This window comes from Hippichthys cyanospilos, chromosome 8 (assembly GCF_059441005.1).
Source record: "Hippichthys cyanospilos isolate Australia breed blue-spotted pipefish chromosome 8, RoL_Hcya_1.0, whole genome shotgun sequence".
NCBI classification, from domain to species: domain Eukaryota; kingdom Metazoa; phylum Chordata; class Actinopteri; order Syngnathiformes; family Syngnathidae; genus Hippichthys; species Hippichthys cyanospilos.
In genome coordinates, this window is record NC_142376.1 from 7,933,626 (window position 1) to 7,956,731 (window position 23,106).

At 40.2% G+C, this 23,106-nt stretch overlaps 2 protein-coding genes across 4 annotated transcripts; one reads left to right on the forward strand and one right to left on the reverse strand.

Annotated features, from left to right (window-relative positions):
* The first annotated feature begins 400 nt into the window (after nt 1–400).
* cdhr1a (cadherin-related family member 1a) lies at nt 401–16,021 on the forward strand. Of its 2 annotated transcripts, none has more exons than XM_088421324.1 (17): nt 401–539; nt 1,513–1,608; nt 1,779–1,924; nt 1,996–2,046; nt 2,373–2,462; nt 3,270–3,356; nt 3,925–4,041; nt 4,753–4,896; nt 5,011–5,089; nt 5,188–5,288; nt 5,696–5,899; nt 7,846–7,998; nt 8,069–8,233; nt 9,981–10,048; nt 11,675–11,903; nt 12,030–12,287; nt 15,174–16,021. In XM_088421324.1, the coding sequence occupies exons 1-17, from the start codon at nt 479–481 to the stop codon at nt 15,720–15,722; spliced, it is 2,598 nt and encodes an 865-aa protein (XP_088277450.1). In that variant the 5' UTR covers nt 401–478; the 3' UTR covers nt 15,723–16,021. The 2 variants fall into 2 exon arrangements, with proteins under 2 accessions (XP_088277450.1, XP_088277451.1); XM_088421325.1 differs by lacking the exon at nt 15,174–16,021 and adding an exon at nt 13,705–13,988.
* A 2,705-nt stretch (nt 16,022–18,726) lies between these two features.
* On the reverse strand, nt 18,727–22,902 carry lrit2 (leucine-rich repeat, immunoglobulin-like and transmembrane domains 2). 2 transcript variants are annotated; one of them, XM_088421327.1, is made up of 4 exons: nt 22,695–22,902; nt 21,431–22,221; nt 19,944–20,677; nt 18,727–19,775 (listed from the first exon to the last, which is right to left on the reverse strand). In XM_088421327.1, the coding sequence occupies exons 1-4, from the start codon at nt 22,811–22,813 to the stop codon at nt 19,749–19,751; spliced, it is 1,671 nt and encodes a 556-aa protein (XP_088277453.1). In that variant the 5' UTR covers nt 22,814–22,902; the 3' UTR covers nt 18,727–19,748. The 2 variants fall into 2 exon arrangements, with proteins under 2 accessions (XP_088277453.1, XP_088277452.1); XM_088421326.1 differs by having other exon boundaries at nt 18,727–20,677.
* Nucleotides 22,903–23,106: the final 204 nt, after the last annotated feature.

A 23,106-nucleotide genomic window follows, 5' to 3' on the forward strand; every position in this document is an offset into this window, starting at 1 on the left:
GATTCGACTAATTGGAGCAAATAGTGACTTTTTTTCTTGGTGCAACAGATGGCATGCGCAACAGATGGTGCACAACATCAAGTAACCTCTGGCCTCAAGCATTCGGTGTGTCGATTAAACTAAGTTACATTGAGAAATTAGACTGAGATTAATTTTAAAAGTCAGTTTATTTTTGTAGTACAATTAGTCATGGACTTGAACTAAACAATTTGACACCAGTGCACACAAAATACAAACACTTCACACAACTATGAGTAGCAGGTCCTCATCTACAAAAGAATCACAAATATGAGGTAGATGTTCTTTTTTATGGACCCTGGATCTCCAGGTCTGTCCCGTGGTGGCTAGCAAAGCCCATAAGAAGTGTCATTGGATTAGCCGACGAGCATCTGCCTTCAGTCGGATAGCAAACACCTTGAGAGGCGCACCTCATGCGCTCGCCTTCATGGTGCGACTTCATCGCTTCATGTTTTGAAGGATGAAGCATGTGAAGATCGAACATTTGCCACTGCTCTTTGCTTTCTTGCACGTCTGCTTGGGTGAGTTTGCTATTTGAATTTATAAATGTGTGGTTCAGAGTGAGCGGACAATGGGGAGATACTTAAATGTTTTTTTTTTTTTTTCATAAGCAGATTCAGGCTCAGCACAGTTGTAAAATTACAATAAAAAACACAAAAAGTTTTATTGTGCTCATCTGAGATCTGTTTAAATAAATGTTTTCCAGGGAGACTGACGTAACACATCTTTAATCCTGAAGGAACCGAGGAGAATCTTAGTTCCATCTAGTCTTGTACAGCATAAAATATTGAATGATACTTGGGTAAAAGAAGTAGAACTTTGGTAGCCCTTATAAGATATACAAATATTTGATACATTTGTTGTATTTAAATGTCAAAAGCAGTTTAAAAAAAAGTATGAATTGATTGTTTTTATTGTGCTGTCCTACAGTGCAAAATAATAATCTTATTTCAAGTTTATTTCAGTAAAGTAGTTAAATATAACTATTTTCATTAACGTGTGAAATGAGCTAGCTAGCATTAGCTAGCAGATAGCTGTTAGCTATGCCGTAACAAAATCATAATAACTAAAAGGATCTTTTGGCTTCAATTGAATTAAATCTAAATTAAATTGTGAATTTTACTTGCCTCAAAGTATTTCAAGATGAGGTATAAAGAGTTTTCAAACGCTAATGTCACTTTAAGTAGTCATAAAGGGCACATGGCCTTCTATTCAAAAGCTGTAAAAACGATTCTTGGCAAGACTATACAATTAATTTAGAGTACTATAGCACGACATCAACAAACAATTTTTTTTTAATACTTTGTTTCGTCTTCATTGGTAACAAAAGTCAGAAATGTAGGAAAAGTGTGTTTTATTTTGTAATTGCAGTGTAGTCAAATTGAAAGTGATGATGTAACCGTCTACATACGTGAACAAATTATTTGTACACTTTTACATTAAAAAACAGGCGCCCTCCTAACCGTCCTATCCTTTTGCTTTTAAATCCGTCAGCCCAAGCAGACTTTGCCCCGTATTTCTTTGACAATGGACCGTACAGCAATAACGGCAACATGGCACTCTTCAGCCTCTCGGAGGACACGCCTGTTGGTAAGGTTGGCTTACCAAAATGACGTTCAGATGTTCAGACGGCAGATGTTGTGATGTGTGACATGTACATCACGTATTCCATATACTGCTGGGGGCAACCTGTTTAAAGCATTTTAGTCAAAGATTCATTATAAATAACAAGAATGTCAAATTATTGCCCTTCCTTCTAGGTACACAAATATACTGCCTTAATGGCACCGACCCGGAGGGCCAGGAAGTGAGCTACGGCCTTTCCTTTGACCCAGGTTCCAAGGAATACTTCAGGGTCAATCCTAAAACCGGAAACGTTACTTTAGTGCAAAGGCTGGATCGAGAGGTGAGGTTTAAAGATGCTAAAATTAAGAGTTCGGAAATATAAATATTTGAATGTGTTCTATCACTGCTCAGAAACAAGACTCCTTCAATGTTATGGTCAGCATCTCAGATGGAAAGAGCAAGGTAACGCTATCCTTTCCTATCAGTATCAGTACCATCATTCTCTGTGTGAAATAGCAAAACATTCAGAACTCCACCTAAGCCAAACTCTTAACTAAATGGCAACAAAAAAGTCAATGTCGAATGGTTGATGGTTAAGAAATGTTTGCTAATGATTTTACGATCAGCTAGCAAGTTGCTATTGTCACTTGTTACCTAAAGAAGAGTAGCTCCTTGGTTTCCCATTTTATAGCTATTGTTGTCTGCATACCCTAATTCCATAGTATGGTAAAAAGAGGCTAATTGTGTGCCTAAAAATATTTGTATTCTCTTTGTTTCTTGCTTTTCAGGTTGTGGAAAGAGTAACAATATTTGTGATGGACACAAATGATGAAAAGCCCATGTTCCAAAACATGCCTGCCATCATTGATGTCCTTGAAGTAAGTGGGATTTAATATTAGCTCGCTAGCCAGCCAACTGATTGGATGGATGGATGGATGGATGGATGGATGGATTACAATGGAACAAATATTGCAACAAATATTGCTAGCTGGCAAGCCTGGGCTTGCAAGGCTCGGTGGTAGAGCGGTCGTCTCCCAGCTGAGAGGCTGTGGGTTCAATCCCCCGACCATCAAGACCATGTGGAAGTGTCCTTGAGCAAGACACTGAACCCCCACTTGCTCCTCATGCTGCATCATCAGTGGGTAAATGACTAGTTAGTGTAAAGCGCTTTGAGTACACAAGGTAGAAAAGCGCTATATAAGCTTTTAGCTAGCAAGATAGCGAGATGAATGGATGGACTACAAACCAACATTGTAGCTCGCTTGTTATTTGGCAAGCTAACAAGATAACTAGATGGATGGATTACAAACCAACATTGTAGCTAGCTTGCTAGCTGGCAAGATAGCTCGATGGATGGATTTCAAACCAACATTGTAGCTAGCTGGCACGATGGATGCCTGGATGGATGGATGGATGATTACAAACCAATATTGTTGCAAGCTCGCAAGATAAATGGATGCATGGATGAATTACAAACCAACATTGTAGCTAGCTGTCAAGATGGATGGACGGATGGATTACAAACCGCCTTTAGCTAGCTGGCAAGATAGCTAGAAGGAAAGATGGATACTGGTAGCTATCTAGATAGCTAGAGGTAGCTAGCTATATAGCATCGGCCCCTCACATTTTTGTACCTGTAAATGCTCCATTATATCATCTTTTTTTAATGTGTGTGCTTATTGTAGACCACAGAGTCAGGACACAGCATCTTCAAAGCCCAGGCAGTGGACAAAGACACAGGTTCAGGTGGATCAGTCAACTACTACCTACTGGTAAATTGGCAAGCGATCCCCTCGCAAATTTTGATCACGCCACTACACGTATACACCCATTTTGAATGATTTTCCGCAATCAAACGATGCATGCGATGACCAGCCTGGATGCGGTGACAATGATTTGCTCCGTGTCACAGCGAGCGTTCATGCATTAGTTGCGAGGATTAACATAACAATTTCATTTGCGCACGTGTGGCTGATTTGGCGACCGAATGGCCATCAACGTTTGTGTGCACTTTGGGGCTTTTAAGAGCATCTGGCCCGTGGTGGCAAGGACCGGAGAGACGGCGCACATCTGGACCGGGGCAGCTTTCACCTGCATATATGGAGCATATGGGCTCCTTACATCCAGATGGACAAAGAGAAATGCACTCTGTGGCCTAGTTCAAGCCGCCCCTTAGTATCATGGATGTTTTCATCTGCCCACTCTGGGTGCTCGCTCACGTGAGAGCTCATAATGGGGTTTCAACTGAGAGGCTTTCGCACATGTGACCTTGTTTTGAGTCAGTGTGCTCTTTTTGTTTCTTTTTTTTAAATCCTGCTTTTATTGTCCTCTCTGTTGCAGAACGCGCAGTCCAGTTTGTTCACCATTGACAGGCATAGTGGAGTCATTCGCATCAAGCTGGAGGAAACGCTGGACTACGAGAAAACAAAAACGCATTTTGTCATTGTCATTGCAAAGGTAGACTGAAGCACAACGTATTTTAATGTTCAAAGGTGAAGATGTAGTTATGGCACTTAGCAGTGGCAGCTGGTGGTTCTTTCTCCTGGGGCCTATCTATACATATATATTAGGGGCATAACTAAAACCAATATAAAATATAAATGTATGAATCAACCAAACAGAATTGTATCTACATTTTCAAATGTACCTTCTGAATCATATTGCACCCCTTGCATCAAGATACTTTTCAAATTGTTGTTTTTTTTGTTTGTTTGTTTGTTTTGTTTTGTTTTGTTTTATAAAAGACCCATTCTAGGCATGCATGTCGGTAGGTTAGGTGTTGTTGATGTTTTATTCTCTAAATTTGATTAACTTGCTAGCTTTGGATGTTTTTTTTACATGTTACAAATTAAACTTGCGAAAAGCTTTAACCTGACACTATCAATTTTAATCGTCATCTCACTAAAATGAACCAGACTGAATCATTGCTGAATCGTCTTTTAATGGAGAGGTCTACACCCCTTAAATATTTTTTCATCAAAATTTGACATTTAGCTAATTTAAAAACAATTTTGTTTTGATACACCTATGCAATTTGACAAATTTGATCAAGGTTCCGCGAGTTTGTTTTTGCAACGCGGTTTTAATTCCGTACATTGAAGAAGCCTTTGTGATTTTATTTAAAATTTGCAGAAATCTGTAACAAACTACAACATGAAATTTTTGCAGGATGGTGGAGGCACTTTCAACGGCAAAGAGCAGTTTTTGTCTTCTTCCGCCACCCTGACAATTAACGTTATAGATGCACAAGATACGCCGCCGACTTTCATCGGGACGCCGTATTTTGGCTACGTTTATGAAGTGTCGCTGCCTGTGAGTATATATTGCGCATCGCTTGCCTTTTTTTGCAATCAAATGAACTTGTCATTTCCACTTTGTATTCATATATTTAAAAAAATTAACAGTTTTCTTTGTATCTTTTTCCAGGGCTCTGAAATTTTCACTGTTGTGGCTAAAGATGGTGATGTGGGAAATCCCAATCCAATTCGTTATTCTTTTGAAGAAGGTATGTGTTGCTCACATAATAAATAGAAAAATGTATACCTAAAAATTTCTCTCACATGTTACCGCTCTTGTTTGCATGGTTTTTTTTTTGGGTTGAAGGCGATGATGGAGTTTTTAGCATCAATGAGACCACTGGCCGGATCACCCTACTGACAAGTCCCATGTTTTTGAAGCGAGAAATCTTTAACATTAAAGTCAAAGTGAGTACACACAAATGTATTCTTGGTGAGACAGGTTAGTTTTACACAGCTGGTAATGTGTTGGGGTTTATTTCTGTTGGTTTTCAAGGGGATGTCTAAACAGGGAACAATTTGATTGGCTGCTTGCAGAGTTAAGTCAATGAGCTGCCTCTTTGAAGATGATTAGACAGTAGTTGTTTTGTTTTTTTGCCCTCTGCACACATAGAGGAGTGGAATGGGTCAGTTCTAAAAATAGCTCACCAGTGAAGGGACTTGCCAAGATGAATTACTGGTAATAAAAATTAAAAAAAAAAAATCTAGCTCATAGTTATCATACAATCAGAATCTATTATCAGTCTATGCCTGCTTACACGCATACATGATCAAAAAATGTTTTAATATGGCCTAATTTGGACCCTTCTTCCAAGGCATCGGAAATAAGTCCCAAAGGTCGTCTACTGGACTACGGTGAGACCACGGTGGTGATCCGCGTGGTAGACCTGAACAACAACCCGCCCACTTTCTACGGCGAAAATGGAACCCAAAGCACCTTTGAGCTCACCATGTACGAGCATCCCCCGGAAGGGGAGATACTGCGGGGGCTTAAAATCACAGTCAATGACTCTGATCAGGTGAGGACACCAAAACAAAGGGACACTGCTGTTGCGTAACACCGCACATGTTCACATTTCACTAATGAGAAATGGATTGAACAGTCCTATTGACCTGAGTGGCTATGAGACGCCTTTGAGCTGCCATTATCGCTCACAATCCTGTTCAAGGGCATAAATTAAGAGCCAAATGTGCCGTTTGTCAGCTTATGCAAGTCTCTATGTGATACAAAAATATGATTGCGCCGATTAATATTCTATTCATTGTTTCCTGGAATGCCATTCATAGTACTATACAATGCTTTTAGTTTGATTGAAACAACTGTTTGTAGCTTGGATTATGTTGCGTATACTATGCATTACAATAGATCGTGGCTTGGGATATAAATATCACAATTTAAGAGGTGTGCCGGAAAAGTTACGAATGATATTTGGAAAGAGCAAATCATCTGGTTTACTGGGAAAGGTCAAATTAGTAGTTTGACTTTGAAAAGGATCTTTTGTTATCCCTGTCCTGGAACATTTCGGACACTTGTGGTTTTGAACTTTTATCAATATGTAGTAAGTACGGGTACCCTTGGGTGCACTTGAGGGGGTGCATTTGATCTTGGATTTCTGAAGGTATCAGCAAATCCAACTTAATGCTTTTCAAAGCTGTTGCACAAACAGTTCTTTCTGGAATATGAATCAGTTTGCTGCTGAATTGTGTTATTGGGACTCTTTTGGAACCGAATGTGTGCATGTGTGCTTGTTGTGATTAAAGACACAATTTTCCCCCAAATTCCTTTGCACAGTTTAAGCCTTAGGGGTACTCAGCTAAGAAATATTTCTCAGGGGTATGTCATTGCAAAATGTTTAAGCTATATTGCTATATTGTGATTATATTGTACTGTAACCTTCTACAGTATATTTTGCCTTATCCTTGAGCCTCACTCTGCAGGGCTGATTTATATGTTTGCTCTCGATATAACCGTTATGCTGCGTTTAGATGGTGCGCGTCGTTTACGCTCTACGCGAGGCGTTTTGTCGCGAGGTCAAGATGCAGTTCACTTTTCACGCAATAGTATCACGCGAGGGGAGTGGAGTGAGCTTGCTGTGCACTTTACAGTGGATCCGGAAAGGAGAGCATTGCTGAGAACGTTCACTTTTCCGGGATATGGCAGAGCCAATATTTTCCCCTTCTTTTTTTTTTTACACTGCGTGTCCCTCGTGTTCACCGCAATACTCGTCTGCCAAAAAAAAAAAAAAAACGTTTCTGTCGCAATCAAGTGGCCAATACCGTGCTAAATACTGCACTGTCAGTGCTGCACTATCGTTAGCTTAGCACAGTAACTACGGTTCAACAGCTGTTAAAAAAGGAAGCAAACGCTGCAGATACCAGTTGTTCTAAGTTCTCCCTTCTGCCTTTAACAAGCCAGGTGAGTGCTCTTGCTTGGCTCTGTTGTGTATTAAAAGCTCAGCTGGCCGTGTTGGATAGCTCCCGGTCATCGCAAAGCAGCCACCATGATTCGTTCCTGCCCTCTGCTTGAGACGTTGAACGTTCCCGAAGCTGATTGGCTGACGCGACACGCGAAAAAAGTTCAACTTTTTGATCTTCTCGCGTCTTGTGGTTTAAGCGTGACAAGAGCGAGTTTAGATGCCCATTGTACAAGAACTGAAAACACTTTTTTATGGCATTATTAGAGGCTGTAAACAACATTCTATTTTTAATGTACACATCATTACACATTGTGTGCATTCCTTGAAAATTGGTTTTCCTCTCGGATATGTATTTTTCCATATTGTTATTTCTTTTCTTTTTATTTTACTGTCTATTTGTACCATTCATTTCGTGTAAGAATAATGAATAATTCTATATAAAGATGGATTTTATTTTCAGGATATTAAATGTGGATATAAAAGTTTTTTTATTGTTTGTTTTGTTTTTTTCATATGGTACAGCACTTATATTTATTATGTACTTTTAGGGCGCTAATGCAAAATTCAACCTGAGGCTCATTGGGCCTGGAAGAATGCTCCGGGTGGTCCCACAGACAGTACTGAACGAAGCCCAAGTCACAATCCTGGTGGAGGACTCAGCAGCCATGGATTATGAGAAACATCACTTCCTCACATACAAAGTGTGTTTGTTATCAATTAAAAACAAAGCAGTATTTTCTCCAGCATTTATTAGTCTTTTGTCTCTTCTAGCTGCTTGCCGTTGAGATCGATACACCCGAACGGTTCAGCTCCACGGCCGACATCATCATCCATCTGTTGGACACCAACGACAACGCGCCCAAATTCTCCTCCGACTACTACATCGCCAGGATTCCGGAGAATTCACCTGGCGGCTCCAACGTCGTGTCCGTCCTGGTAAGTCGGCCATCATCCCTTTCTAAAAATACCCCCGCATCAGCGAACGTCACTGCCAGCTCAAGAGGAATGCTCGATTTGAGCAAAATGCCAGAAAGAGGCTTTAATTCCCTAAATGTAGACTTTTGGTGCCGAGGTAGGGATAATATGTAAAAACATGTAGATAAAAGCTAGCCGAGAGAAGCTGCCAGATGGCTATCACTTTCATTTTGTTGTGTAACACCAAATTCCCTGTTTTTTTTTTCCTCTCGTTTTTTAAGCTGGACAAAATATGAGTAGACATACTGCGTTCTGGACAAATTTAAGGTCAAGTTAAGAATGTTATCGAAACACTGGCTGGCTGATTGATCCAAGGCAGAAAAAGGCAGCAATATTCTGACTTTGGTCGACCTTGAACACGAGCGCCGCATGTGCTCAGCGCCGCCCTCGCAAATCCTCCCGTTGCGTGAACACCGGCAAAGGCTCACTGCCTTGATCCCAGGCAATTTCAATCAGATAAAAGAACAGCCGACAAGTGACCTTGCACACACGGAGACAGTGAACAGGCCTCGCTGATGCAACAGATTAGCCGATGAACATGATGATGCGACGATGACATCAAGCAAGCGTTTTTTTTTATAACTGCGACATCATGTCCCTGACCTGTCAACACCGCTTCCATTTTTTGGATTATTCAGTCGAAACAAAACACAGTGGTTGCCTTGACTTTTAATTCATTCCGCAACTAAACTCAAGTTACTTGTATCCACTCCCCCCCTCGAAAGTCAGCTAAAAGGCCATTAATCATTTAAAGACATGAAAAAGGTACATTCTTTGATCGTATTCTGATTATTTCGACTTGCTAGGAAGTTTTGCTGGGTGTTTGTTATCCTGGCGTAGTCGAATAAAGCCTCTTGATAGCATAGCACATGGGGCTCAATAAATAACATTTTCCCGACCCCTAGAGTGCCAGCCAATTTCGAGCATTTTGATGCATTTTTCAAGGCTGACAAAAAACTGTATTGCATGACTATGTAAAAATTAATGCTGCTGTATGAAAGATTGAATTTGATTCTTTACCTAGAAAAAGAAAGTAAGAGTCTACCCTAATCGGTTCTTAAGTAATCACTGTTTAAAAATAGGTCATTTGAGTGACACCAAGCTATTTTGGACATAAGGAAAATTCTCGCACGGTTTGACACCATTTTTCTTTTTGTACCATCTGAAACATTTCAACAGTCTTCCCCTTCGATAAAACATGAACCAAAACAGTGAAGATGTGTTTTTGGTGGCAAAATACCAGTCTGTGTACGTATATAACTACATTACAATAGTGCTCGATTGACATATAATTAAGAGGAGCGTTGGCCATGAGTGTCATCTACCCATTCATTAAAAAAAAAAAAAAAACATTGATAAGAACACTGGCACACAACCTAAAAAAAAATGACAAATTGTGAAAAAAAATAACTTTACTTGTTATAAAAATTTACAAAAGCACAATTTAACTTAAATGTGTCGCAAAGTAGAATGCTACAATGCCCAAATGTTTGCTATGTTTTAAAAATTCTGGTTATTTTGTTTTTAAATCATACAACAATGCGAAATAAAAACGAATAAACAATCAACAAACTGCAAAGACCACTATTGTATATGATGTGTTGTCACCATGGTTATGACAGCACAACAAAATGTTTAAAATTGTCATTTTAAGATTAAATTATTCGTATTACTTTTTTACCATTTTTTTTGGTCTGTTCTTCTTTAGGCCATAGATCCAGACTCAGGACCATGGGGTGATGTGAAATACTCTATCTATGGCTCTGGGGCTGACTTGTGAGTATAGTATTAAATCATCTAGTAACAATACCTTTTTAGTGGTACAGTATACAGTAATATAATGTTTTTGTTATTGAGGGCAGCGGAGCAACTGCCAATGGTTACAACAGATTTATTTTAATATTACAAAACTCATCCTTTTGTCAAATTCCTGGTATTGTCCCTCATCTCAACTTTATTAATAGATCTCCTCTACACATGAATCTATATAATGCCAGAGAATCCCGGCTCAGGTGGGGTCACTTTTTTCTCTGGATGTCAGAGTGTAATCCCAGCCTCTGGTACCTTAATCTTGCAAAGACAATAACAATAGTGGTAAGGTTTGCTTTAGTGGCTTTTCAGTTGCTATCTGCTACTCTAAGCCTTTTCTAAGAATGCGCTACAATAACAACAATAATAAAAAACGATTTAATGTTTCACTGTAAATGTCTAGAGCCCGGAAGAGATCATGAAATCTTTGCTCCCCCGTCGCTTGCCCTTGTTAATCGGATAATGGGATCGGGGGCGAAAATAGAAGGTTGTTTACTTCTAACCGTCGTGCACTCTGCCGAAGTCATCCGAGAGTAACTGAACACATCCAACTCAATCAACATCAAGAGGGTTACTGATGTATGTCGCGCGTTGATTGTTGTTGAAATGCAAAATGAGAAAATGTGAAGGATTATGTAAAATATTCCATTTTCTATTTTTGGGGGGCGGGAATGGTTTTGGCATGCCTCAGAGAAAATAACTCATATTTTGGTGTATTTTCAAAGCAGTTATCTGGTTGGTTTCAGGTTCTTTGAGATGAATGGACTGTTTGTAGGTTGGTCCATCCATCCATCCATCCATTCATCGCTATCTGTCCTCGCTGGTAGCTAGCAAGCTATCTGGCTAAATAGATACCAAGCTAGCAAAACGGCTACCTAGCTAATGTGCTATTTTATGGTATCACACATGAAAAAAAGCATTTAGTTCATAGGACGTTTGACACGGATGTGTATTTTTATATCAGTCAATTGGCCAATAGCAGCCAGTGCCTGTTGCAGCTAGCAGCAGCTTGTGTTAGCTGAGGATATTACGGCATTATTTTCAATAAAAGAAGCAATCAGACTGAACCTATGTCCAAGTCCTTCCTTTTTCATGTAACGCTCCAGCTTATTCAATTAAGCCTGGCAAAGTATGGAGCTGTCTGCACTTGTGACATATTTGATTCATTTATTAAATGTGGTCTTTTGACATATACACACCACAATCATAAACTTGGTGGAACATGAATGTGACCTTTGAGTATTTATGGCAAAATGAACTTGAGCTGCGTCGCGAGGAAAAGAAAAAACAACTTAAGCCCCAACAAATGAATAACTTAGGTATATGAACACAAGAAAACATGAAGAATTTTGAAAGATGATACATACTATATACTTTGCTAAACTGTCGCAGTGTCTTATACACGGTATCATAAAAAATACCAGAATTTGACACAGGTGTGTCCTATATTTGGTCCTATGTTTTGGTAAATAAAGCTAACAGACCTGGGAAGGAATCTTATATTGTGAAGTGCGGATGTCATGGCATGTTCAACCTCTCTACTAAATTCTTTGGAAGTTATTTGGATTTTGACAACGCGTGCTTCATTTTCAGGTTCTTGATCCAGCCTTCATCTGGGATCATCTACACACAGCCGTGGGCTAACCTGGATGCGGAGGTACGCTCCAAGTATAACTTTTACGTCAAGGCGGAGGACTCTGAGGGCAAGTACAGCCTGGCTGAGGTGTTTGTCACCGTCTTGGACCTGAACGATCACCCGCCTGCTTTCAACGATAACTTCCTGGAGAAGACCATGGTGATTGGAGCACCAGTCAAAATAGAGGTGATAGTATTATCCGTCAGGTTTTGAAATGGGGGGTGTGCAAAGTGTGTTTTTAAAAGATGACACCCTTGGCCTAAAAGCTGCCCTAGAATGGGTTGTTAACTTCTAAAGTCGTTGCGATCCCAGGCCGTAGACGACGATGCGGAGATTCCCAACAACGTGATCGAGTACGCCATCATGAAAGCCGAGCCGGACAACAACATCTTTGACATCGACCCAGACACTGGCGAGATCAACCTCAAGTCGTACATCAAGTCCATGGCCATCATACAGAACATCACCAATCAGAAGGACTTGACCTGGTCTTTGGTGGTGCAGGCCCGAGACCAGGGTCAGCCGTCCTTCAGCACCACCGCCGTAGTCAAGATTGACATCACTGAAGCAGTGAGTAGCCACATTTTTACATAACCTCACATTACACTCTAAATCATGTGGAAATCACTTGATGCCAACGTCACACCTGAAAATGAGTATATTACAGTGGTTCATAAAGTGCTTACACCAAGTACCACATACAAAGAATTTATAGCCATTATAAATACTGTATAAGCCTTAGACCCGTACCCCAAATCCACAATCACTATTTGATGACCATTTCACCACCGAATCCATTCGAATTAGGCTTTCGCTAAAAAACACGGAAAAATCTAATTTGATCATATTGGTAAAAGGGTGCACTTCATCTACACCCCCCCTTGTCATCATATATACTTCTTGGAGTCGTAGTCACAGTGTGCCAACAATGAACAGCCAACATGCTAACAGATATACGTACGTGCTATGTGCTTTTGAGTCTGAATGAGAAAATTCCGCGTTTGTTTGCAGCAGTCAATTTGCTGCTCAATACAGATTTTTTTCATGCTCTAACATATACAAAACATAGACACACCATATATACATAGATTCGTACTGGTAGGTACACCTTAATATACGTATATGTACGTATTCATACATGAATATGCCTACATGTGCGTACGATATGTAGACAATTGTACGTTGACATACTGACATAAGTACATAATTCATAATCCATTCATAATCATACACGTATGTCCGAGTATGGAAAGATGTTTAGATTTTTACCGATATGCATATGTAAAAATGGTGACATTAATTTTTAAAGGTATTTTTTCCACTTTCCACAGTTAAATATGTGCACATAAATTACATTGGGCACATCGACAATCTAATTTATCATTAAATATCAACCAGGGAGTGAAGTGTCTCGTTTACTGAAGCCGTACCTCACCCTGAGTGGCCTTGTTCAATGCCGGCCAGCTCAGAAACGTCCATCCAGCCATCATCTTGAGCGCTTATCCTTACGAGGGTCACTAGAGAACTTATACACTATAATAAAAGTAATGAAGGAGCCAAAACAGGCATTTTACTGAAATGCAAAACCGTGTCAGAAGGCCCCACTCACTAACAGTCGATCTTCCTATCAAATGATTTTTTAAGAATGTTCTATTTTAGGGTTTTGTAAAGAGTGCTATTTATATTTGAGGGAGTTCCGTGTTATGGAAGCAAATGTATCTGGTTGTAAATACATTTTGATAGCCACAAGAAAGAACTCTGATGAGCAGTTTGTGGTCTTTTTTTTTTCACTGCGCATCATTGAGCAACATATAATTTAGTGTGCACTGCTACATGAGCGCATAGTTGTTGACATTGAAACTTAAAGTGCTTTTTCTTTAGTTCTCTTACCCAGAATGTTTATTTAAGTGTTGAATTTCATGTTTGGATCGAAAAACTTCCGTCAGACTAGTTTGATTTTGGTTTCATGTGATTGTCATGTTTCCAGGTCAAATCCAGATTTATGTCATACTTCCTGGGACTAAGGAAACGCCCCGGGGCTGTGTTTGGGATTTTTATGACCGCTGTCACCTTCGCCATTTCCCTCACAATCTTCATTTCCACTCTCATATACTGGAACTCTGTGAAAAAATCCCGCGTCAAACCTCAGGGCAAGATCAGAAAGATTATCAGGAGGCCATGAGTGACGCTTGCCTTGAGATCATCAGCACAACCATAAAGTGGTGTTTGCTTTGTAAACGTTTTGAAACTATTTGGCCATTTACTAGGGATGCACCGATATATATATATATATATATATATATATATATATATATATATATATATATATATATATATATATATATATATATATATATATATATATATATATATATATATATATATATATATATATATATATATATATATATATATATATATATACTTTAGTCACTTTAATAACTTAAATACTAAATTATTCCATCATTACTTTAAATATTAAAGTACTAAGATAATTCATTATGTGCTTTATTATTTAATTACATAAAGTCATCAATTGACCTAAAGTGATTGATTCATTTAGTACTTAATTACCTCCTTTAATTGATTACTTGATTCAAAAAAAATAATCATCAAAACATCCTTTGGACAAACACTTAAAAAAAAAGACTTTGGGGAATAAATATTGAAGAGGATTGAATGAGTTAAAAGCTGACATAAGTCAAGAAGAGTATTAATTTAATTACTATGAATATATGTTTACATTATCTGAATAACCAGGCTTGGGTTTCTATTCTAGTGGTTGCAGTGTCAATAAATCCAAAACAACCCTCCATAGTTATATTTCACTACGATAACATTCATCACAAAACTGTAGAACATTCAAATTCTCATTCATGGTTCTCATTGATTAATAGTCGCTTTTAAACAGGTGTTGAAATACTGAATAAGGATAATATTTTAGTACGTAGTTTTCTTTCATGTTCATCACTAGACTCGCACTTGGGACGTTACGGTTCGTTCCCAAAGTTGATTGGCTAGGCTATGTGCGATTTTTTTGTTTTGTTTTGTTTTCAGCCAATCATAATGAGTTTTGGCCCAACGTTGTTATTTCGGTGCATTCCTAATATTTCCTTTGTTCTGCAGTGAGCTGTGTCTGTAAAGGAGTAAAGGAGCACAATATCACTCAGTATGTTCCCTTTATTGACAACCCAAATTATGTTGAAATGCTGAATGATCTCAGCCTGGACAACCTCTCTGATCTTGTCTTGAAAAAAAAAAAAAACCTCATTATAATAACCTAGATTTAGCGTGTTTTGATTTCAAGTGTATGCAGTATATTTTTTATACCTACGCTTATTTGCGGCAGCTTATTTAGTCGAGTTTCCAACACCTTTGCCAAAATAGTACGAGGGAACACTAGCTGGTTTCAAATGTGTGACAATGGATGTCCGTTCTCCTTGTGCTCTTTTACAGACCAAACTCAAAGGGGGCACTTTGGAATCATTTTTAGCGCACAATAAAAACAAGCCCTTGCATATCGTAGGCGCGCTGGCAGGCGTCATTAGCTTAATGGTGACCGTCACCGTCCTCATCTCCACCGTCACCTTCGTACGCAACAAAAAGTCCAACCGCGTGGTTCCCAACCGCCGCGTGAGGAGGCGCCCCCGCGACCAACACCCGTGGAACTTCAAGAACCCCTTCCGGAGAACCGAGAACCCCGAGGAGAAGTTCCAGGTGGCGGAGGACGAGCGGGACGGAGGGGACGCGGCGGAAAACGTCAACCGCAACAACAACGCGCTGAGGCACTGGCCTCCGCCGCCTCCCCTGCCCCGAGCCCCCTCGCTCCCGCCCCCGCCGCCGCCCCACGTCCCCGCCGAGAGGAAGCGGGCGGTGCCAACCGTCTCGGCCGCCGTGGCGGCGCGGCCTAAGAGGAAGTCGGCGGCGCAGGACACTGTCAACAAGGCGCTGGTGTCGGAACTGAAAATGAGACTGGAGCAGAAGAGGATTCTCAATCACTTGTAGCGTGTTTTTCTGCCTATGTGTGTAAAAGTCTCTTGTCGGGGATTTTCAAGGCACTTTGAGACAAGACTGTATATTGGGTTTCCCAGCAATCTCCTTACGGGGAGATTTCACTGACACTGGCCGCTGGCTAAAGGGATCAGCCTGAGCTGGTCCAAAGGAAGGAAACCGCAGTGATCCGGTTAAGGCCACTTTTAATCCCAGCAGGTTGCTAATTCTTCTCATTTCAACAATATGTTCAATATGTCTGGTTTGTTTTTTTGGATGGATTTTTGCCACAGTAATAATGTCCTCAAAACACGTGTCTGTTTATTTCGTCATTGAGTTTACATTTCGACACCAGGTACCATTAGGAAGCAGATTAACACGGTAATTAGTTTGTTTATACACTCTAGCGCCTCCTTCTGAAAGTAGGAGAAAAATGCAGGTTGAATATGTTTTATATTCTGCAGTAGACTGGCAAACAGTGAAGGTTGAGTGCAACTCTCAAGTTTAATATTCTTACGAACAAAACATAAAAAGTGTGACTTTTTTTAACAAATTTACGTTAAATTTATGTTGATACTTTATATTTGCGTCTGGATGAAGTTAAAATTAAATCTTGTTAAGATAAAATCTGAAATTTCCATTCAAAAATATAAGACATAAAAGTCTAAGTAAAAATAAGCAATATTGACATTGGGCTTAGTTTTCAATGAAACTGGTCACAATTTTTCTAAGGTTTAAACCAAATAAAATTTTTAACCATCCAGAGTAAGGCATATATACATGTACAGAATAATATAATAATTATATATATATATATATATATATATATATATATATATATATATATATATTATTTTTGGGGGGGGCATACAAACTTTAAAGTATAGTATAGTTTAGAATAGTAAGGCTATTTTGTGTGTGTTTTTTTTTTAACTTGGCCAAGTATTGTAGGAGGTTTTATGTATATAGTTTCTTTTTTTAGCGCACAATAAAACATTTTTGTAATAAACTAAAAAAAATTTTTTTAAAAACTGACCACATATTACGATAGTACTATTTTGTAAGGGGAAGTGGGGAAAAAAACGTTTACAATTTTATTTTGAAAACATTCAAGATGAACATGTGAATTTTGAGTTTCATTTTTATTTTTTTCGAATACTAAATCTCTGACCCTAATGCAACTCTATAAACTACCAATTACCAAGTTACACTGAAAGAATCCTCTGAGCATTTTGAAGCCAAACATGCAGCAGTGGCGCATTTTCCAAATTACATAAAAACACGAAATGTGCAGATTACCCTCGCTAATCCAAGAGCCAACTTGTTCATCTTTCTGCAATATTGCAGCCTTGGCTACAAACCAAAGGTACATCTGATTTCGTCTGGTTCGGCTTCACAAATATAAATATTCAACTTTTTTCTACATTTTAAAAAAAAGGAATTTATGTACATGCATTTTAAAGTGAAATAAAGACATTCGTAAAAAAAAAAAATCAAATAAAAATGACAGTGAATCGTGACACACTTTCGATGGCTATTAAAAGAGAAATGGACAGGGAATAATACGCGAAGCAGCCCAAATGACCGTGCATTATGCCATGTAAGAGGCAGCTGGGATTACTGCTGTACAGAGGATTACATAGTGGCAAGTTGCAAAAAGCACTGATGCTGGACCGAAACTAACTATGGACAGGTCTCATGGAGCCCACTTCATCATGTTTTCAGAGTTGGGCTTTGAGAAAGCGTTTTTTTTTCAAGTTACAAGTGTCATTAAGTAAGAAAGGCTTTTCAATTTGGCTTGCAATATATACATGAAAAAATTAATCATCAAAAAAGAGGCAGTTAAATGCCAGACTAAGGATGAAATAAAGATAACTTGTTTACAACTACCTCATGTCTTTGTATTAACAGCCTCTGCAAGCTTTATGTTAACATAAAATTGAAACGGCCATTGACAGGCTAGCAGTTAGCATCCATAGCCAGTTTTACATTCAGGATTTTTAAACAGCAGATTTTTGAAAGAACTGGTGGAACAACACGTGACCAGATAACGTGTGAAAAATAGTTAATTTTTCATAGGGTGGCCAGAAGTTGCGTTTTTTTTTTTGCCAACTTTCGCATCGGTTTTAATCATCTTCCCAGTGTCCTGTTTTTTGTTTGTTTTGTTTTCAGTATACTCAGCAAGCTTTTGATTCATACGATAAATCAATTAAAACGTTTAAACAAATTTAACTTCGAAGTACCTTGCTATTCACATTCATGCTGCATTCACTACAATTCTTTCGTTCATGTCAATGAATCATGGGAAATGTAGTCCTTTTGGCCTGTTGTTGCAGTCAAACCCTGTTGAGCTGAGCATTTCTGGCGGCACGTTTCCAATGTGGGACTTTTAGACAAAGGACACACCCAGCTGACTAATATTGAGTGCATTTGTTTTTTGAAATGTCAACCGAGATAGCATTTAGCATTAGCGAAAAGAATAACATAACCACTAGACACCAGATATGACTAGCGATGAACTTTTCTGTGTATAGTTCCCCGGGAATTATTCATTGTTATTTTCAACAAAAATGTGGTCTCCCAGTTTTGAATTTTGATGATCTGATGTGGTTATCTTTCAAGATGCTAGCGTTTGGCTGTCAAGTCAAATGAACAATGGCCGGGGACGTGACGCCTACAAATGCGCCGCGCCATCTGTCTGGCTTTCCTCAGCACAGATCATGTCCGACGCATGGCCGCTGCCGCTGTGCCATGTTTGTGTTTGTTTGCAGAAATCCAAGCCGTGACGTATTGTAAGAGTGCAATGACGCAGGCGGGGATTAAAGATCAACTGATGAAACTTTGGAGCGCACACACACTACACACACCAGTTTGGTCACTTAGGACATAACAGTGATTATCTCACAAAGTACGGTAAATGGACATTTTTTTTTTCTACATGTAATCTTGTGGTTAAATGATGATGATAATGATGATTCTTTGATGTTGAGTTAAAGATTTCACACACACACATAGTAAATACGGCAGAATTAATTTATTCATGTCTATCAGTGATTTTCACGAGTACATGATTGACTACAGCAACTAGTCAAACTAAAGAGTTTATTTGGAGAATTAAAAAAAATCAGTTTTCGTGATTCAGTCAAATTTCATATCAAAGAAATGCTTAAAGGGCAATGCTTCAGTCATGTTATAAGCATGTGTCTTTGTAATTATAATAAGCATATAATATAATAAGCATATAACACAACAAAACATACTGGACAAGCAGTGAAAAAAATGGATGGATGGACGATGATATGATATGATATGATATGATATGATATGATATGATATGATATGATATGATATGATATGATATGATATGATATGATATGATACGATATGATACGATACGATACGATACGATACGATATGATATGATATCATATGTTATGATATGTACATTTATTTCTGTCAGACATACCGAAAACCACAAAATTTTCAATTTAAATGTGTTGGTGAGCATCAAATACAGTATTCAGCGGTGTAAAAAAAAGGCCTATACAAATGATTTATTATTTATTTTTTTATTTTTATTTGTTTATTAATTTTTTCCTCATGAAATATCCCGTGTGCTAAATAAGGATTACCTGTACCCATTTCCTGACTACCGTTTTGTGAACCAGTACCAGTTGCCTGTAATTTTGCTACTGGCTGCATATATTTAGGGAAAAAATGTGTTGTCTTTCCTATCGGAACATATACTCTCTGACACATAGACGATTCATTTCTACATAAGACTCCCTACCCACCCCGCCATCAATGAAAGGCTTCCAATCCACAAAATATCCATCCTACCATGAACTGGTCCCTGTCAGAAAAGAAAGGTTTGGGGACCAATGCCCTAACCAATGTAGAACCATCGATCCTACCGCAGTCACAAAGGCAGCAGAATAACAAACATCATAAATAACAAGAGAATGATTTCAGAAAAACATTGAGAAATAATGAAGTACATATCTACACTGGTGCAATCCCTTGAATAACAATCTTGACCAATCACACCTTCTCAACAAACCTCCCGCCCTAGAACAGAGGAGAGAGTAGAGAGTGTCAGCAGAATATCACACGATGTCATCACACTCACAACGCGATAGCTTGCAAAATGTTTGCCGCTGTTTAATATAGTTCTGCAGTGATTCTGCTGTGGTCGGCCTTGCTCTTAAGCGGCCTGTCATCTGACCTCCGCCTCACCTTCCTGTCCTCACTGGACTCTTTCCGGACCAGGCCCTCGTCGCTGGCCGCCTGTAGGCTGTCAAAGGTGCCTTGCCTCTCTCGCTCCAACCCGGCCGATCCCCTCTCGCCGCGCCGATTCTTCCAAAACGTCATCAGGCCCTCCAGGCAGGTGAACTTGGTGTCGGTGGTGCAGGCGTACATGCCGATGGGCACGGCCAGCACCATGGCGAGGATGATCACCACGATGTGGATCAGCTTCTCCCGTTGCTCCATTTCGGTGATGTCGCTTCCCGTGACGAACACCAAGCACTGGCCGGGCCGCGGGTTCTGGTTCTTCAGTGTCACGCAGATTTCATATTTGGTGGCGGGCAGCAGATCAGAAACGGAGTATGAACGGATGCCCGGGCCGATGTAGATTGTCTCCTTCTCGTCGGCGTTGGCGCGACCCAAATGGATGGTGAACCATGTCTGGTTCGGATGGTCCAAGACGGCGAACCACTCGATGGAGATGCCGCGCACAGTCTGTTTGGCGATGCGGATGTCGATGTAGACGTTCTCGTCATCCGCTGATAAGATGGGAAGAGACGGCGACTGCGAGCCGTCAGGAGAGAGGGTGTCCACCTGGATGGTCGCAGAGGAGTTTCCGATAAAGTTGACGGCACTGCAGGTGTATGCGCCGCGGTCAGCTGCATGCAGTGAAGGGATGACCAGGAGGGATTTGATGGTGTCTTCATCCACTCTCTCTTGAGATTCTGAAAGAATATCAAGTATTGTTTTAGTACTAAAGATCTGGAATTGAAGAACACCATTGTCAGTATACAGTGACCCTTCTGCTATAACTCAGTCCTTCATTCATCACAGCACTATACGGCGAAGAGTTTTTACCACAGATAGGCAATTCAGAATTCAGAAAGCCTTTTTGGCAGTTTCACATTGAAGTCCTTAAAGTACCATATTTTTCTGGTACAAGGCACCTCAGATTATAAGGCACCATGTCAATGAACAGGTCTATTTTGGGAAATGAAGCGCACAGAGTAAGGGAAAAACCAGTACGCCAAATAAGTCAAACTTCAACTTCAGCTTGACCTCCATACATAAGGCACACCCGATTATAAGGCACAGTATCAATTTTGGAGTAAATTAAGTGAATATAAAGGGTGCGTTATAGTCTGAAAAATACGGCATATTACGTACAAAATAGGTGACCCCATCATAAACTGAGGAGACCAGCAATGGTAAAATTATGATTTAAAGAATTTCCCCTGCAAACAAGAATGAGCAGGTTCAGTTGTGCGGTTCCAACACGGGTACTGACACCGGCCAACCGAGTCTACGCTGCACACGATAATCTGCAACACCGATGTTGTGTGGCTTGGCTCATCATCCAGATTGACTCCTCTTAAAGGAAGCTTTATAGAAGACGTCTGTGATTAAAATGTGCGTATAAGTATCTAATTTAGCACAAGATAGCAGGCGATCCGCCTGCCTGGGTGTCACACTCTTACCATGAAATCCTCTGATTATCTTCAGGCCATATGTCCACCACACCGCAGGGTCCGGCCGGGCCTTTGCGAGGCAGCGCAGCGTGACGTTGGCACCCACTGGTAGTCTGACGTTGGCAGATGGGGTGGTGACCACGGGTTTCACGCAGGCCTGCAACTCGACCTCGTGGAAGAACTTACCCGCCCTAAAGTCCGGCCCGGAGCAGGTCAAGTAGGAATTCATCAGAATAATCGGGGGGCTGAGGGAGCGGATGAACTCCACGAAGCCCTTGAGGCGGCAGTCGCACAGCCAGGCGTTGTCGTGAAGTGCTAGGATGACGTTCGGCACGGATGAGCTCATCGCTTGCTCCCCCGCGGTCTGCAGTTTTTGGTACAGGGGCCAGTGTTGGAAGACCTCCTTGGATATGACCGTAAGCCGATTGAAAGATAAGTCCAAATAAGTCAAAGCGGGCAAATTTTTTAACGCGTGCTCCGGCAGCACATCCATCTGATTGTGCTTTAGGTCCAGGATCTTTAGGCCCGGAGTGTCCTCGAACGCTGTCCATGGCACAGAGCGGAGCTTATTCCCTTGCAGGCGGAGCTCAGTAAGGTTTCCCAAACCTTCCAGAGCTTTTGAGTTGATTAAGGTAATGTCATTGAAGTTCAACCATAGGTTTTCCAAACCGGGCGCTCTGGAGAAAGCCCCGCGCTTGATTTCGGTGAAGTGGGATTTCTCTATCCGGATTTTGGTCATATCATGGGGAATGTTCTCTGGTATGGCCCCGAACGCGTTCTCCTCCATGCATATGAGAGACCTGTGAGTTCATTCAAGCATTAATTTAGACCTATACGCATTACACCTATATCAAGTTTATCAGAGATGGGAAATCCAGTTCCAGAGTGAAAAAAACCTGCCACATTTTGGCTTTAGCCACAGGTGCTTCTAATCAACTTGCAGTCAAATGAGCGTGGTAACTTACCTGTCTAGTGAAAGCACATGTGGCTAAAGCCAAACTGTGGCAAGGTTTTAACTTTCTAGACTTGATTTTCCCATCTCTGAAAACCACTATAACTATTGATTCTGTGATTTTATGGAACAGCATGTTTGAAAGAACTAACCCTGACCCTGAGAATAGATTATTTGAGAGCCCTGAAAATAGGAAAAATAAAAATAGCTACAGGGCTGTGTCTGAAAATCAATTAAAGTTTAGAACATGGGCTAAACTCAAGGTCATGGTTGCCAGACAGACACAGAGACAAGGTCATCCGCATGTAGATTAAATCTTACCTTCCATGACGATCTTCTATACAGCTGCACCCTCGCAAACATTGGGAAAAACCTTCGGATCCTTGCAAGTGAAACAAAACTATAACCAGCAGGTAACAAATCCTGTCCATAGTCCGCATAAAATCGCCCAAATGGTGGGCGGAATTCGTGCTCAAGACATGTCGTTTGAAGCAGACGAGGGAAGCTTATTAGGACTAATCCCTGAGTGCACAACACCTAATTCTTGACAGAGTCAGCAGGTCTGACCCACTATTCCATTAAGTAGGTGACGCCCACTGATAAGTCGCTTTTTAGCAAGGGATTGAAAGGTGCCGCTGGCAGAAGATGTTACCAAGTTTGCTTATTTAACCTTGGTTAACCACTAACCAAACATTGCAGTTCCGCAAAAATGCTGGCTATAACCACACACAGG

What these genes read in the sequence shown, in the direction of transcription:
- cdhr1a (XM_088421324.1), top strand. Translation starts at nt 479, where the DNA reads ATGAAGCATGTGAAGATCGAACATTTGCCACTGCTCTTTGCTTTCTTG. An exon ending in TGCAAAGGCTGGATCGAGAG is followed by an intron (nt 1,925 to 1,995) that starts GTGAGGTTTAAA and finishes ATCACTGCTCAG; the next exon opens with AAACAAGACTCCTTCAATGT. An exon ending in CCAACGTCGTGTCCGTCCTG is followed by an intron (nt 8,234 to 9,980) that starts GTAAGTCGGCCA and finishes GTTCTTCTTTAG; the next exon opens with GCCATAGATCCAGACTCAGG.
- lrit2 (XM_088421326.1), bottom strand. Translation starts at nt 22,813, where the DNA reads ATGCGGACTATGGACAGGATTTGTTACCTGCTGGTTATAGTTTTGTTT. An exon ending in ATAGAAGATCGTCATGGAAG is followed by an intron (nt 22,222 to 22,694) that starts GTAAGATTTAAT and finishes ATGAACTCACAG; the next exon opens with GTCTCTCATATGCATGGAGG. An exon ending in GATAATCAGAGGATTTCATG is followed by an intron (nt 20,678 to 21,430) that starts GTAAGAGTGTGA and finishes ATATTCTTTCAG; the next exon opens with AATCTCAAGAGAGAGTGGAT.